The sequence below is a fragment of the Syngnathus floridae genome, chromosome 4 (genome assembly GCF_059516105.1).
Source record: "Syngnathus floridae isolate MCC-2025c chromosome 4, RoL_Sflo_1.0, whole genome shotgun sequence".
Classification (NCBI taxonomy): domain Eukaryota; kingdom Metazoa; phylum Chordata; class Actinopteri; order Syngnathiformes; family Syngnathidae; genus Syngnathus; species Syngnathus floridae.
This window is the reverse complement of record NC_142416.1, coordinates 10,411,093-10,426,160: the sequence shown is the minus strand read 5'-3', so window position 1 is coordinate 10,426,160 and position 15,068 is coordinate 10,411,093. Positions and strand designations below refer to the sequence as shown.

Genomic DNA, 15,068 nt, shown 5'->3' with positions numbered 1-15,068 from the left:
ACACAATAGGTTCCAAATATATGTTCATTTTTAATCGATACAATAAAAACGGATATACAGAAATCAACTTTCACACATAATCTCAGTGCACGACATAGTAGAGAACACTTGTGAAATCTATGACTTTAAATGATTCATACCAAACAAAAAAATTGAATTAAATTTAAGTTAAAAACACATTCAAGTCTATACTGGGTGACATCGACCCTCCTTTGCTGTACAAGATGAGCACACTGTCAACTCATGCGGACAGGCAGTCCAGCGAGTCCAGGGTAAGGAAGACATCCGCCTTGCACTGGAAGGTGCCGCTCCCGTCCCGCAGCAGCTCGCAGCTCTTCAGGTTTGGGGAGATATCCTTCACGCAAATAGCCTTCAGTCCATTAATAAGAAAGAAGAAATTTGATTTTGAGCAACTTTAGTTATTTCCAGCGCTTTAACATCCACAATAGATCAGAGCGTTCTTTGAATTAACACCCTCATAATGTCACTCAGTTGCACCGCGTTAGCGCACGCTTGGCAAGCGCTTGACGCGCGTGCGTAAAGCACGCTTTTACGCGTGAGCTTTTACGCACAAAGATCACAATGATTGGATGTTTTAATAAGTATGTTGTAGCTGTTTTGAGACAAGCAATTTAAGAATAAAGTGTGCTGCGCTGCAGACAAGCCCGTGGGAAAGAAGTGTGGAACGAACCATCTCAATAGTACTCACCATACTTTTGAGCAAGGAGACCTGCCTGCCTGTTTCCGGAACAACGTTGGCACTGGTCGTCTCTCCGCTGTCCATCGTTTCTTGGGATTCGGACCTACGCACATAAGGCGACCTCCGGATTCCAGAGAGCAAACCGGAGGCGCGACCCACAGAGTAGTAAGTGGGGCCGGTGGATTGCTTGTACCAGGCCTGGACGGAGTGACAGGAGATGAGCAGGGACACTCCAACGCAGACCACAACAAACCTAAATGACCTCTCCATGTTTGTAAAGCGCTGATGCCGTAAGGTTGAGGCTTTTGGGAGCGAGCTCTTCTCCTACAGGACGCGTTGCGTTTGGTTGCCTGTTGGGCAAATTTCCTGCTGCTTTTATAAGCGGGCTGCCAGACGTATCGTGACCCGGGATGTTCGTCAAATCAAATTGTAGGAGAGCAGATGATCTTCCGTCTTGATGCGTAAGAAGGGGGGGGGGGGGGGGGGCTAGGCGGTTTCCTATTGATCTGTGTTACATTTGGAGGCGTGCGTGAAGAGAGAGCGAGAGAGACGTCAAACGCGTCACGCTTGTGGGGGTAAAAGATTTTACACCAGTAGTCCAAGACAGTGACGTAAAAGGGCCAACTCAAAGAACTCCACATTAACCAGGACGACATTTAACCGTCTGTACCACTTGTCCTAGGTCACAGGTAGCTGTGATGGGAGGTAACAATTAACTTTAGTTTTCCTACATTGGGATTTTACTTTTTGCTCATTAATTGTAAAAATGGTTTTCTACTTTTTTCCACCTTTCATTGACCCTACCGTGTTGCATTTTTCATTTGAAAATTTCAGCCTCTTTCATTTTATATTTTTTCCTTTTCACTATATTTTTTACAGGTGTCCATATCCTTACGTCGGTAACCTGGAGCAGTTAGTCATAGGAGAAGAGGGTCAGGCGTCCATGTCTGACCATCATAACGGAAGTAAAACACGTAAATGTCATGACTACCTGTCCATCAATGACTGAATACACCACAAGTGTGACAGTTGTCTATGAGGTCATATGGAAAACACCAATTGCTGTTGTATTGTGTCAGTGTTAAATAAAGCAGAACAGTGAATGCATAGCTTTAAAAGACTTTCAAATGAGTCAACATGGATTTTAAGTTAAAGTGGAAAAAGGAGCACATCAATAAAAACAGGCCATCCCCTCACTGACCCACAATCAGCAGTCTTGCTTCAAAATTAGGCTCAGAGGAAGACAACAGAAACATATCAATACAAAGTGATTTGCAGATTGATGAACTGATTCCACTTGTTTTGCATCAGCAGCTCCACTCCCCTCCCGGGAGAAAAATAGCGAGGGATGCACTCTAATAAAAAAATGAAACAGTTAAATGTCATGTTTGCCATTTTACCTCTCTATAAGAGGCTCTGCATGATGAGAATACAGCACATAAATGTATGGAAACTGATTAGAGACCCCATCCAGTAACATAGATACCTTAACATTATATAATTTAAGGAGATGTAACCATTAAAAGCAGCATGGCATACAAAAATATAATTTATTACTTATTGTCTACTGAGTGCAGATTTAATCAATCAAGGTAGACTATTAAAGTCCATTGTAAAGCGGTCTGCAGTGTGGCTCCAGCTTGTCCTCCAGGACATAGTCTGCTCCACAGACCCACGGATCTCCTGTCTCCCACTGCCATTTTTGTAGATTCTGCTTCAGGCTCTCCAGTATGCCACTGTAGGACGGGTCTGGCACCAGGTTCTTTGTTTCCAGAGGATCTCTTCTGCATCGGCCAAGTAGAAAAAAAAAAACATAGTTCATAATCACTTCAGAAATACAATACTTACAAATTAGAAACTGTACAGAGTAGGCCAGTGATAGGCAAAAAATGCAGCAAGGTTGAATCATGTACAAGTACTGCTGAGATTTTGGCACAACTATTGAGTATTTTGAGTTGAGCCCTCTGCTAGTTTAATGTGAATTAGTGAGGAGAATATGTGCTGACTGAGGAGAGCTGTCAAAGAAGGATGGATAAACTTCAAAAGGGGTCCTATGACATAGACCAGTGCAAATGTCAATTTGTAGTTTTCATCCATCCCACAAAAATCTGAAGAAAATTGTTGAACCATGGAATAATCACTAAAATGTCGGTTTTGGCCTCTCAGACAACTTTCATCCTACAGTATACAGCAATATTCGTGTTTTATTAAATGGTTTAGGCTCAAAAGTGTGAGTGTACAGCAATGCTTGCATATTTGTGTCTTATTAAATGTTTTAGGCCCAAAAGTGTGAGTGCATAGTGTTGCTGCAGATGAAGGCCAACCTGATATCGTACAGCTCCCATCGCTCTCTGTAGTAATACTGCTGCAAGCTTTTGAACCAGTGTGTGGGCTCACTCAGCCTGGTGCGGTTCAGCAGGTCTTGGAAGGTGTCCGAAACATACAGGTCCTGGTCAATGGGAAAGGGCATGCGGTAGTGCAGGTTGTGGAGGAGGCGGTATGCCCCCTGGTGGACACAACGGATTGGGTAGTACATGGTGACCTGTTGGAAACACACATCTGCTGAAGTACTCACTCATCTACTAAAATTACTAGCAAAAAAAAAGTATCGATTCAACACCCTCAAATTTCAAATGTAGGGAGGGTAAGTAAAAAGTTGTCCGAAAAATAAGCACTCAGGTAAAGCACAGAATGATACCTGACAAATCTGCCTATGTACAGTCAGGAAGTAGTGTTTGTATTTCATTAGTTCCCACAACTGCTTGTGTTTGTCGTGTTTAAGAAAATCGCCTCATGTTGTTATGTTTCCGTGCTCACAGACCTCGTGCAGTGATTGGCTGGCGTAGACTGTATGCCAGCTTCTGGGCTCAGTGACCAGAATAGGAAGCAAAGAGCGACCAGTGAGGTGGACAGGGACAGTGCTGATCCCAGGGAGGCTGTATGATGGGTAGGGAACAGAAAACCAGTCCAGGATGGTGGGAGTGATATCTGCCAAAAGAAGCAATTACAATATTTACAACATTATAGGGGACATACTAGTGATTCTGTTTTCAGAAGTCATAATGGTAAAAAATTATTCACAAGAATGCAAATACTTTCAAACGTAGTTGCAAATATGTTCGAACGTACTCACAAATACATTCAAGTGTATCTGTAGCTAAATGCAACAAATATGCGTGAACAGCTGATTTACGTACTTCTGCATGCATATTATACTCCTTGAAACACACTCTTATGCATACAATACAGACAATAAAATGAACATTTCAAATGTAGTATTGATAGATTGTCAACAGGGGTGGAACAGGGGTGGAATCTGTGGTGCCACCTGGATGCCAAGTCATTGGGTGAAAGTGGAAACTGGGCGAAACACTTGCCACCCTGTTAAGCGTGTACTACGAGATATAAACTGTAAACAAATCAATACAATTAAGCCAAACAGCCTTAAAAAGGCATTATTTTTTAGTATGTGCATGTAAATCAAATTAGGTCTACGAACGGTTCATATGCAGACCTTTCAATTTGAGCCCAGGTTCTGATGTATAGTATGTAGTCTAGTCTCCCTCTAGTGGCCAATTAAGAACAAAACAATCACACAGAGTTCCTTGGTGAATCCTTTTTTGTAGTTCATTAAACATCAACAATTACTACACAGTGAGATGAAAGCAGCTGGCTTTTTTTCTCAAGAGAATGTCTATGTATCCCACATCTTACCTAATAAGCTGACATAGGCCTGGCTGGTGCCTCCCCATCGCTCCCTGTGCTCTGGAGAGGACACCAGCATGGGCTCTGCTGTGCCAGAGTGATATAGGTTGGTCCTGCCATTAGGAAAAGGGATGCCATTATCGGAGCTGTAGATGATCAGGGTGTCATTTTCATAACCAGCATCACTGAGCTCTTGAAGAACTAATCCAATACCTACCCAGAAAAAATGCACAGTTTCACATGAATGGATTTGTGCTGTACGCATGTGGTGCACAAATTGTACCTTGGTCCAGTCGGCTAACTGTGGTATATAATGCGGCTAAGTCAGCTCGAGCTGCCGGTGTGTCTGGTACAAAAGGGGGAACCTGGATTAAAACAACAGAAGACAGTTTATGATTTTGAAAGAAATAAAATGTGTGTCATCACATTACATTGACAAAAGAAAATAAAAAGTAAAAACAATGACATTCCGGTAATTGTCTGTAATCACTGACCTTGACTTGCTCTGGTGTGTAATATTGTGGAGACCAGTCAGGAATTCTACCCATTCCCATCTCTCCATTCCCAAACTTCTCACAGAAAGCGCCATACTGGGGCTGGGAATGCCCACAACGGTGCGTGTCATGAAAAGCCACATAAAGAAAAAAAGGCCTTTCCTCTTCATCTTTCAAATTGCTGACGGTGTTGTCTTCCGCTTTTTGTTTTCTGACAAAAGCTTGCTCTTTATGGGTCTGGAAAAACTTTCGAACGAGAAGTTTGATGCGGGTGATGTTCCGCCCAACCTGAAGGACAGAGTTGTTTTCCTCCGTGTAAGCAAAGTCAAAAGGGTATACAGAGCCAGGACCAACATGCTTTTTTCCAATTATACCTGCGAGTGAAAATGAAAATAAGGATTAACACATGTTTGCACATTGTACCTGAGTAGGGGGAATAAACTTTATTACTAACCCGTGTGTATGTTGGCTTGGCTGAGGAGCAGCGGCAGACTTTGGACACCATCGAAAGAGTTAAAATGATGGACCCCTTGGTGAAGGCCATACATGCCATTCTGATGCTAAGAAGGCAACAAACAAACAAACATTATTTCTAGGCAAAATATTGGGACAAAATGAAAACCCAACTGTTTAAAAACTGTGTGTGTTTGCATGTGTGTGGCGTTATGATCAGATCAGAAGATCAATTATCTGATTGAGGAAAAACTTCCGAGAACAAGACTCGGCTGCATATGGCGGTTCTTAAGCATTACCTGTGGCAAACCACTGAGGATGGTGGAGCGGCTGGGGGAACAGCTGCTGACAGAGGTGAAAGCGTTGTTGAACACAACACTGCGCTGAGCCAGAGAACGCAGATGCGGGGTGCGGACCACTGAGTTGTTGTACACCTCAGTTTCAAAACCGGCATCATCGGCTGGAGGAGGAGAAAACAAATAGGAATAGATGAAATATTGGTTGGGCTGATTATCAAGCAATATTGCCATTGTCGCTATCCATCCAAATATCAAGATATGCTTTTTTTAAAAACGTAACGGACGATAAAGACATCAATTGGATTAACTTCAGGGAGCTATTTGTTTATTTAAGTTACCCTCGCAAGAAATGCCACTGAGTCTTGGGACTCCCTGCACTGCTTTTGTTTTTGTTTGAAATTAAAAGAAAGATAAGTAAGTTAGATATTTTGAAGGCAAGACCTTTCAAATTGTTTGATGTTGTTGATTCTAAAGATTATTCTAACAAATGTGCTGAAAACCACAAGTGTGTCCTGACTAATCTAAAAAAATAACTAACAAACAGATAACTAAGGCGTATTTTTTATGTCAACATTAGAAGCTTTAGCAAAGGTTTTCATTGCGTCAACTTATCAAATGGGAATTGTATCGGGGAAGAAAGATTAATTTGTACTTTTGTACTAAATGTTAGTGCATTTCAGTCTGGTTTAAATACGGAGTCGATTACTTCTCCTTTTACCATAAAAAAAAAAGTTGTCTGTACTTCTACTTCGGTACACATTGCGAGTACTCCTGTCACCTCTGAGTTTATGGCGTCTTTCCGAGTGCAACGCAGAAATGCACCACGGATTTTTTTATTGCAACGTTCGACGTAAAACAATTAGTGTCATCACCGTTTGTATTATGTCACATTTGTCTTAACTTTGTCTAAGTTTCAAACACTCACCGATTATGAGAAGAACATTTCTTCTCTTGGACTCCCCGAGGCGACAAAGAAGCAAAAACCAAAGAAACAGCTTGAGCATCTTCCTCGTGTTGATAATGTTGGGATTTGTATTTTGGAAATTTGATTTTGTTGAAATTAAAATATTCTAGAGTAGTACACACTGTTTTGCATTGGAATGCAAGGTTCATTAGCCTGCAGTGAAAAAATAAAAATAAAAAATGTCTTCCGCAAACATGTTATCACGTGACCGTTGGCATGTGACATTTCACAACAGGAAGACTTAGTCGGGATGCCGGCGATCGAGAACTTGGGAACTTGCACTTGTAAGGTGGAATGATATATCTTGGTCATATTTAATAATGTATCCATTGTTTCGTTTTGCGTTATTAATGCCTGTGACCTAATCACCACTTTTGTAAGATGATTTTAATGTCTTAGTTTATTTACCCTTCGTGCAGCTCTTTTTTATTTGAATGTTTTCATCCACAGTTTTCAACTCGATGCACCCCGTGTAGCATAACTTATTTTCTATATGCAATATTGTAGTGATGAATTTTATGACACCTTGTCATTGCTCTATCGTCAGAGTCGGTCAGCGTACGTGTCATATGATTCTCATGTGCTCATAATCTATAAAGGTCAAATTATAGCTGTGGTCTGACGCAATTTTCCTGGTTGAGAGTCCAGTTCGCTAAACTCCAAACTAAAATCTACCTGAGCTTATGAATTCTCTGTCTGGCGTTACTGTAAACCTTTCGAGGAGTGGGTGAGGTTTAATGTGCTTCTGTACTAACTGACCTTCCCAAATTGACCCTCCTAATTTGTGTTGTGTTGGTCTTTCAGGACACACAGACTGCCACAGGCTGAGTGGTTAAATTGTCGCCTGCCACCGTGGGGACCATTAAAGGCCATCCACCCCCAGCAAGCACTATCAGGGGTCAAATGTAGAGGTCAAATTTCATGCAAGTTTGTGTACATGAGTAATATAGATGCGTCTTCTTCTTAACATGCAAAGAAGCTCTTTTACAGAATGCACAGGTCCCAAAAAAATAAATAAAACAAAGGTTAGAGGAGTAAATCTCTAGTCCAATCACACAACATGAGTGAGATGTAAAACAAAAGGAGGACATTTAATCTCACTGTGTAAGTGGATTTGGTATTTTAAGTAAAATACAGTACTCATATTGCTTTACGTAGTATATTTACATAACAAGGAGATTTCCCTCCAATTCTGCCATCATTGACCTCTGTAAGTTCTTGTTTCACACTCAAGGTTTTGTTCACCATGGACCAACCTCTGCTGCAAAGAGAGAAGAGAGAAAGAAGGACAGGCTGCTGCTCCAGGAGGATGTTAAAGGCGTGGTTGCCCATTCTCTCCTGGCTACCTAAGTACAATCTTAAATGGCTTCAGATGGATCTCCTTGCTGGGCTCACTGTCGGGCTGACAACTGTCCCGCAAGCACTGGCCTATGCGGAAGTAGCAGGCCTTCCTGTGCAGGTGAGTCCTACAGCAGTATCTAAACTATCAATCTGTCTTGTTCCCATCCGTGTTAAGAGATAAATTGATCATTTGTTGCATAGTTGCAGCTGATTTCAACACAATTCCCTTTGCACACACAGTACGGGCTCTACTCTGCCTTCATGGGAGGATTTATTTATACTGTCCTGGGGACATCCAAGGACGTGACGCTGGGTCCCACAGCCATCATGTCTTTACTTTGCTTCTCATTGGTGGGGGGCGAGCCGCACCAAGCCGTGCTGCTTAGCCTCCTCTGCGGTCTCATCCAGGCTGCACTGGCATTACTGAGATTAGGTGAGGGGAGGGAACCACTTTAGTCATGTGAAATTGGAGTGATTTAATTTAGTAACACTTGACCTCACAAAAAAAAGAAAGATTTGTAGTCTAAGTATGAATGAATGGTCTTACTGTACATTTTGCACACTCTGCAGGTCAAAATGTGAAATGTAAAATTTTCCATTGCAGGCTTCCTCTTGGATTTCATCTCATTCCCTGTTTTAAAAGGCTTCACTTGTGCCGCAGCAATAACAATTGGCTTTGGGCAGGTGAAGGTGAGGTAATCATTGTCATTGCAGAAACACCACGCAAAACACACTAACGAGAGCAATATTACGCGTAATTGTCTCTTATAAACTAGCAAAAAAAGAACATGATAGTCAATTGAGACATGGTCAGTTGAATAGTCGGCACATTATTTCACTGCAACATTTTCCGTCTGGCATTTTTAAAAATATTTTAAATTATATGTCTAGAATATCCTGGGACTTGAAGATATTCCCCATGAGTTCTTCCCACAAGTCTACTACACATTTTACAAGATCCCCGAGGCACGACTAGGCGATGTGGTCCTTGGTTTTCTCTGCATAGCGTTGCTGGTAATGCTGATGTCAATGAAGACAACCCTGGGCTCCGATGATGATGATGATGATGATGCTCCCAGATTTTCCAGGGCTGCCAGAAGATTTGTCTGCACTGTTGCTACCAGTCAGTATCAGTGTAAAACACTGCATTCATTTGACTTGTAAGTGTGTCTGCACAATAGTTAAATGCCTTTTGTGTTTTGGCCAGTGCGTAACGCCCTCATAGTCGTGGCCGCTTCTTTTTGCGCCTTTTCGTGGGAAGCTTATGGGCTTCGTGTCTTCACAATCACTGGGAAAACCTCCCGAGGACTTCCGCCGTTCAGTCCACCGCCCACCTCGGACACTGACGTCAATGGCACTGTGATAACATTTGGAGAGATTGTAGAGGTAAGGAGTCCAGGTGAGGCTGTGAAATTGGCTATTAAAATCTCACGGCTGAGCTCTTAGCCTTCCTCTAAATATGGTGCACAGGGCTTTGGTGGAGGTCTAGCTGTGATTCCTTTCATGGGACTGCTGGAGAGCATTGCAATTGCAAAAGCATTTGGTGAGTTTTCCAAGGGGATGAAGGTCACAGTTATGTAATGTATAGAAATGAATCTATGGGGAAGTCAAACCCCAAATTTTCTTTGTCATATGTTCTGTGCAGCTCAACAGTGACACCAAGAAAATTAGATCGTTAAAGAGAAAATCTTCCCCAAATTTGTCTTTCTCAATAATATGTATATGCCCCCCACTAGTCGAAATGCGATGTTCTGATTAATGTTTTGTTATTGGAGTATGAATTAAACAGGCCTGTTTTTAGCCATCTCAGGTGGCAGCCATTTCGCCACTTGCTATGGACTGAAAATGACATCACAGTGTCCAACACTCAGGTCACAACCAATTATGACTCATCTTCAGAAAACTCGTGAGAAAATTGGGTGAATTTTGCTGCTTAACTCATATTCCACATACACAATATTAATCAGAATGCTGCGTTTAAACTAGTGGGGGCACGTGTACATATTAATGAGAAAGAAGATTACTTTTTCTCTGTAACAATCTAATTTCATGGGTGTCACAAAAGGGCTTTTCTATTCAGCTAGATATTTTGGCCATTGTAAAACTGGGCTAAGCTTTTGACTTGTTTGTCCTCAGCCAGGCAGAACAACTACAGAATTGATGCCAATCAGGAACTATTGGCAATCGGTATGACCAACATTATGGGTTCCTTTGTCTCAGCCTACCCTGTTACCGGCAGCTTTGGCAGGTGTGTTATTGTGTGTTTGCCTGCGTGCGTTCGTGTTTGAGAAAGAGAGAAAAAGTGTGTACTAATTAATATTTTGTCATCTTTAGAACTGCAGTGAATTCTCAGACTGGGGTTTGTACTCCAGCTGGAGGGATTGTCACCAGTAAGTCCACACACTTTTGCATTGATGTTTTTATTCTTAAAAGTAATTTGTCTTAAAAGTTTGTATTTCGTTTATATATATTGATTTTTTTTCAGAAAGAGAATTCTATTTTTGAAAGTTCAGTAGAGAATTGAAAGCACTGACTAAAATGTTAACATGCTGTAGAGCAGGGATGGGTAACTCAAATGCAGGAGGGGCCCACAATTTTTCATCACTGCTACACATGAGACCACACATTTCCTAACCAGATGTTGGACCAAAATAAATAATTATGGACAAAATAAATGCATACATGCAAAATACACACTGTAAATACATTTACAAAATATATCTCAATGCATTATAAAAGACAAACAAATTATTTGAAGCAAACAACAAAATTTCTGGTGTCGTTGTGAGTAGCCTTTTCTAGAAGCCTATTGAGTTCTCATGTCATCAGTATGTCTTTTATATACCCACTCTGTGGTATGAATGCTGCTGGAAACCCAAATTTCCCCCTGGGATCAATAAAGTATCTAATCTAATCCAATCTAATCATCACAGTATGTGGATACAGTGATTTTTTTTTTTCTCCAGTGCTTTTATAAAATGCATCATTCATGGACAGCACAACACTATTGAACAGCAAACCAGCAAAAAGTGCCCTAACTCATTTTGTGCATTTTTTCCACACACACAATAAACTCACTCAATATTTTCATATGGTTGAGTTATTATGTTTGTCCTGCATATCAATCAGAATCCATTACAAAAAACATTATCTTACTCACTTTATAGTATAAAACCTGCCAGTATAAGACTTGGTGTAAGCAAAACTAAGCCATGTCTGCCATCTAGTGGTGAATAGTGATAATGCAACTTAAAATTACAGTCTTCATGCATAGTCATAGATAGATAGATAGATAGATAGATAGATAGATAGATAGATAGATAGATAGATAGATAGATAGATAGATAGATAGATAGATAGATAGATAGATAGATAGATAGATAGATAGATTAGCCTTGATTTTGTAATTTTGTTAGTTTAGCATGAAAAATATATTTTTTTTGCAGGTGTGATAGTGTTGCTGTCTTTGGCGTTCCTCATGCCGGCCTTCTACTACATCCCAAAAGCTTCTCTTGCTGCTGTTGTCATCTGCGCAGTCGCTCCTATGTTTGACTATCAAGTCATGGCTAAGATGTGGAAAATACATAGTATGTTCCTACACTTACACGTAGGGTAGTGTCCAAGGGTTTCACTATTTCATCTCACAACATTGTGCCTCTGTGTCATTCCTAGAGCTTGACCTTCTTCCCTTCATTGTGACATTCCTGATGAGTTTCTGGCGGGTGCAGTATGGAATCATAGGAGGTGTGGCTGTGTCTGGAGCTTTACTGATGTACACCATGGCTAGACCTCAAATAGAGGTATTCCAATTCCGTTTATTGTTGATGGGAAATTGTTGGGTTGTGGAATGTGGTCCTTTGGGCTTCTGTAGCTTGTCACTGAGGAGCTGTTAGTAGAGGGTATTTCAGTGGAGGCCACAAGTCTTCAATAGGCCGACCTTTCAGATATATTTTTTTTACTAGTTGTGGGTTCTCTGTGGGTTTTGAACAGAGTGTGTTACTTTTACCCAAGGTTCATTATTTTGATCAGTGAATTAATTGAAGATTGGATTTGTGGAGATTGAAGAGCTGAAGCTGGTGAGCATTTTTGAAGTGTATTGAAGCTGAAATAAATTTAATCTAACATTATGAGACAGCCAGTTCCGGACCTCGGCGTCCGGTGTCCTGTTTTATATGTATCCCTGCTACAGTACACCTGATTCAAATGATCAAGATCGTTGTCTAACTTCTGCCGACCTTGCTGATTTATCAGATAGTGGGATTTGGAACCGAAATACAAATGACAAAAATACAGAAGAATTATTACTGATTGGTATAGTGATGATAATAAACAATAGTGATGGAGAGCAATTGGTGTTATTACGACTTCAATCATCGATCTATCCATTTTCTATACCACTTGTGCTATAAAAATGATTGAGGCAGACAAACCATTCTGAATAATGCATTTCTCAAATGTACCTGCGCTTTTGACGATTGTTGTGTCTTCCATGTGCCTGTTGTGTGCAGATATCTAATCAAAGTGTAATACTAATTCAGTTGGCCAGCGGGCTCAGCTTTCCTGCTGCAGAACATCTCAGCCACGTCATACACACTCAAGCTCTGCAGGGTAGGTGTTCAATCAAAGGATCAAAAGAGTAAACGGTTAAGAGTGATGATTAGTCTTTCACTTCCCAACATTCACCAGAGTCTCTTCCACGGTCAGTTGTATTGGATTGCCTCCATGTCAGTGTGATAGATTACACTGTGATTAATGAGCTGAGCGACTTGCTGAGGCAGTTCAAACGGCAAGATGTGCATCTGATCCTTTCTGGATTGCAGGTATACTCAATGATCATTTCATGTAAGGAGTATATTTTTCAATTCTTACCATTGTCTGTTATTTTTTACTGCTCCTTTTTTCACTGCTCCCTCTTAGAGCAGTGCAGTATTCTTTTCTCCTCCTTCACCAAGCCACCATGGATGGCTTTCGACTTATCCAGATAGCAGTCCAACATCTAAAATCTTTCTTATCTGTTTTTGGTTCCCCACCAGCCAAATGTCCAGGAGATTCTTTTAGCTGCAGATCTGGAGGGCCTCATATATGCTGACAGTGTTGAGTCTGCACTGCAAATGGAATCATGCAACCTCAATTTATAATGAAGAAAGTGTCCAGCCACTGCCCGAGGAAGAGATGTTACCGCATACGCACAAAACTAAATGGGAGATCACACACGGGCACGAACAAACCAGGTGGCAGGCGGTCCCCAAGTACTCACTTAACAGATCTGTGAGCTCCAAAGTAATCGTCGTCTGCTTTCACGTCTTTATAAATGAACTTGGAATACTCTGATCCTCATCTTCTCATTTGAATAGAAAACTAAATTTCAATTCTCATTTGAATAGAAATCTAAATTTCAATTCTCTCAATGAGCTGGTAAATGCAACATATCAGCAGCTAAGGGCAATCCACCTCAGTGGATGTTTTGTTTATAAATAGCCTTTGAAAACACATTTTCAGGTAGTCTCATGTACCACCATAAGCAAATTTTTCACGACGATGTCCTCTAGCCAGAGGTTGACCTACCTGCATGATATTTGTGTACGGAGTACACGAGTGGCTAAAACGCAATAACAGGTTCATTAATTTTTTCAATATATTCCACGTGGGTGCTTAGAACGTCTTTGTACTGTAATGGAATAATCAAAATAAGAAACTACAGTTTTTTTGTTTGTTTTTACTATCTGTCAGCAGTCCACCCAAATGGTTCTGTGACCCACTTTTGGGTGTCAAGCCACCAGTATGTAAAATACTACATGACCGCAATGCTGTTAATATTGTCTGTTAACCATTCTTAATAAGGGTTTTTTACCCATGTTTTCTGAATTGAACTAAATACTTTGATATATCTATTTTTTTAAATACTTTTGGAATCGGAATTTTGTACTATCCTTACTTTATAATTAAGGAATTTGTCATGTTGTTCATTTGACAGCTCAGTATGAATAATCATAGACTGGAAATACTTGTTTGTTTTAATGAAAAGAATGACCTGATATTTTTGACAGCACCTTTGTACCATATCTTAAGTAAATAGTTTTATTGTGCTTCGATTCTTCTGTGAATAGGATTTTGTAATTCGGGTAATAAAAATACTGTACATATTGACTTATTGGAAATATAGTTGAATGGGAACTAATGCTTGTCTGTCAGCCACAAAGGAAACTGGGCAAACCTCAAAGAGGTCAATTTTTGTTCAGATGCTCATTTACTGCTAGGTGAACGCCCACACAAAAAAGTCATTTCCCATAAAATGTGGTCTATTTAATAGAATTGTACAGTTAGGCACACTGAGTTAATAGTTTTATAAGTTGCTAAAACTAGTGCGGATGCAAAAATACTGCTAGTGCCATAACAACATCTGCATCACAAAAATAATGTCTAGAATGTTGAATCTTATTCAACATTGTCCTCCTCCACTGAACTCTTTGATTTTGGTGGCCAGGTGGATGAAACTTGAAGGATGCATTGTTAGCCGCTCGGCAGCACGCATTTGATTCAAACACAAAGTTAAGACTGCAACATGGACCTTATCGGTGAAGGTCAACCTAAAACAATGAGAATGTCATGCTCCTGGGATCAAGAAAACTGGCAAAAAAAGACTAGTACTAAATATTTTAAAAGATGGCTCCCCTTTGGAGCCAGCCTAGATAAGGGCCTCAATGGAGAATGCCTTGTGGCCGGGCACAGAGAACGACAATAGTTCTTTGGGCTTTTTTAGAATAACAATTTCAAATGCTTTTCCTATTTTGAATGTCATATCATAATTTAGTCAAAACTTAAATTAACATAGAGGTACTTTTTCATAGCATCCACTGGCAAAATCTCCAATTGAAGGGATGTTAATTTTTTCACTGTGTATGAGGTGGACATGACCGCATTAACATATACACTCAAACACAACTATGAGACTCAGCTCATTAAGGTTGATATCGCAAATAAATGTATAAAAAAATATTCGCTCTGCTGCGAAAAATGGCTTAAATTATGCAATACAGATGGCTTGACATGGAAACCTAACCTTCCTATTCAAACGAAAGTGACTCATGAATTCAGTGATTTTTTTTTTTACC

At 40.5% G+C, this 15,068-nt stretch overlaps 3 protein-coding genes across 4 annotated transcripts; 1 reads left to right on the top strand and 2 right to left on the bottom strand.

The window, feature by feature from the left end:
• Nucleotides 1–10: 10 nt before the first annotated feature.
• npb (neuropeptide B) lies at nt 11–1,163 on the bottom strand. Of its 2 annotated transcripts, none has more exons than XM_088373479.1 (2): nt 710–1,163; nt 11–370 (listed from the first exon to the last, which is right to left on the bottom strand). In XM_088373479.1, the coding sequence occupies exons 1-2, from the start codon at nt 968–970 to the stop codon at nt 242–244; spliced, it is 390 nt and encodes a 129-aa protein (XP_088229605.1). In that variant the 5' UTR covers nt 971–1,163; the 3' UTR covers nt 11–241. The 2 variants fall into 2 exon arrangements, with proteins under 2 accessions (XP_088229605.1, XP_088229606.1); XM_088373480.1 differs by having other exon boundaries at nt 11–355.
• Nucleotides 1,164–1,811: 648 nt separating this feature from the next.
• Nucleotides 1,812–6,825, bottom strand: sgsh (N-sulfoglucosamine sulfohydrolase (sulfamidase)). The gene is made up of 9 exons (XM_088373063.1): nt 6,577–6,825; nt 5,652–5,812; nt 5,354–5,459; nt 4,900–5,273; nt 4,689–4,770; nt 4,415–4,618; nt 3,522–3,688; nt 3,025–3,242; nt 1,812–2,484 (listed from the first exon to the last, which is right to left on the bottom strand). Exons 1-9 carry the CDS (start codon nt 6,653–6,655, stop codon nt 2,301–2,303), a joined length of 1,575 nt encoding a protein of 524 aa, XP_088229189.1. The 5' UTR covers nt 6,656–6,825; the 3' UTR covers nt 1,812–2,300.
• On the top strand, nt 6,789–13,245 carry slc26a11 (solute carrier family 26 member 11). The gene is made up of 15 exons (XM_088373062.1): nt 6,789–6,899; nt 7,420–7,719; nt 7,850–8,074; nt 8,197–8,389; nt 8,561–8,646; nt 8,848–9,079; nt 9,164–9,342; nt 9,427–9,499; nt 10,093–10,204; nt 10,291–10,346; nt 11,403–11,543; nt 11,629–11,756; nt 12,465–12,564; nt 12,643–12,776; nt 12,990–13,245. The coding sequence occupies exons 3-15, from the start codon at nt 7,862–7,864 to the stop codon at nt 13,092–13,094; spliced, it is 1,752 nt and encodes a 583-aa protein (XP_088229188.1). The 5' UTR covers nt 6,789–6,899; nt 7,420–7,719; nt 7,850–7,861; the 3' UTR covers nt 13,095–13,245.
• The last annotated feature ends 1,823 nt before the right edge of the window (nt 13,246–15,068 follow it).

What these genes read in the sequence shown, in the direction of transcription:
- sgsh (XM_088373063.1), bottom strand. Translation starts at nt 6,655, where the DNA reads ATGCTCAAGCTGTTTCTTTGGTTTTTGCTTCTTTGTCGCCTCGGGGAG. An exon ending in AAATGTTCTTCTCATAATCG is followed by an intron (nt 5,813 to 6,576) that starts GTGAGTGTTTGA and finishes CTCCTCCTCCAG; the next exon opens with CCGATGATGCCGGTTTTGAA. An exon ending in ACACACCAGAGCAAGTCAAG is followed by an intron (nt 4,771 to 4,899) that starts GTCAGTGATTAC and finishes GTTTTAATCCAG; the next exon opens with GTTCCCCCTTTTGTACCAGA.
- slc26a11 (XM_088373062.1), top strand. Translation starts at nt 7,862, where the DNA reads ATGGACCAACCTCTGCTGCAAAGAGAGAAGAGAGAAAGAAGGACAGGC. An exon ending in TTGGCTTTGGGCAGGTGAAG is followed by an intron (nt 8,647 to 8,847) that starts GTGAGGTAATCA and finishes TTATATGTCTAG; the next exon opens with AATATCCTGGGACTTGAAGA. An exon ending in TGATCCTTTCTGGATTGCAG is followed by an intron (nt 12,777 to 12,989) that starts GTATACTCAATG and finishes GTTCCCCACCAG; the next exon opens with CCAAATGTCCAGGAGATTCT.
- npb (XM_088373479.1), bottom strand. Translation starts at nt 970, where the DNA reads ATGGAGAGGTCATTTAGGTTTGTTGTGGTCTGCGTTGGAGTGTCCCTG. An exon ending in TCTCCTTGCTCAAAAGTATG is followed by an intron (nt 371 to 709) that starts GTGAGTACTATT and finishes AATGGACTGAAG; the next exon opens with GCTATTTGCGTGAAGGATAT.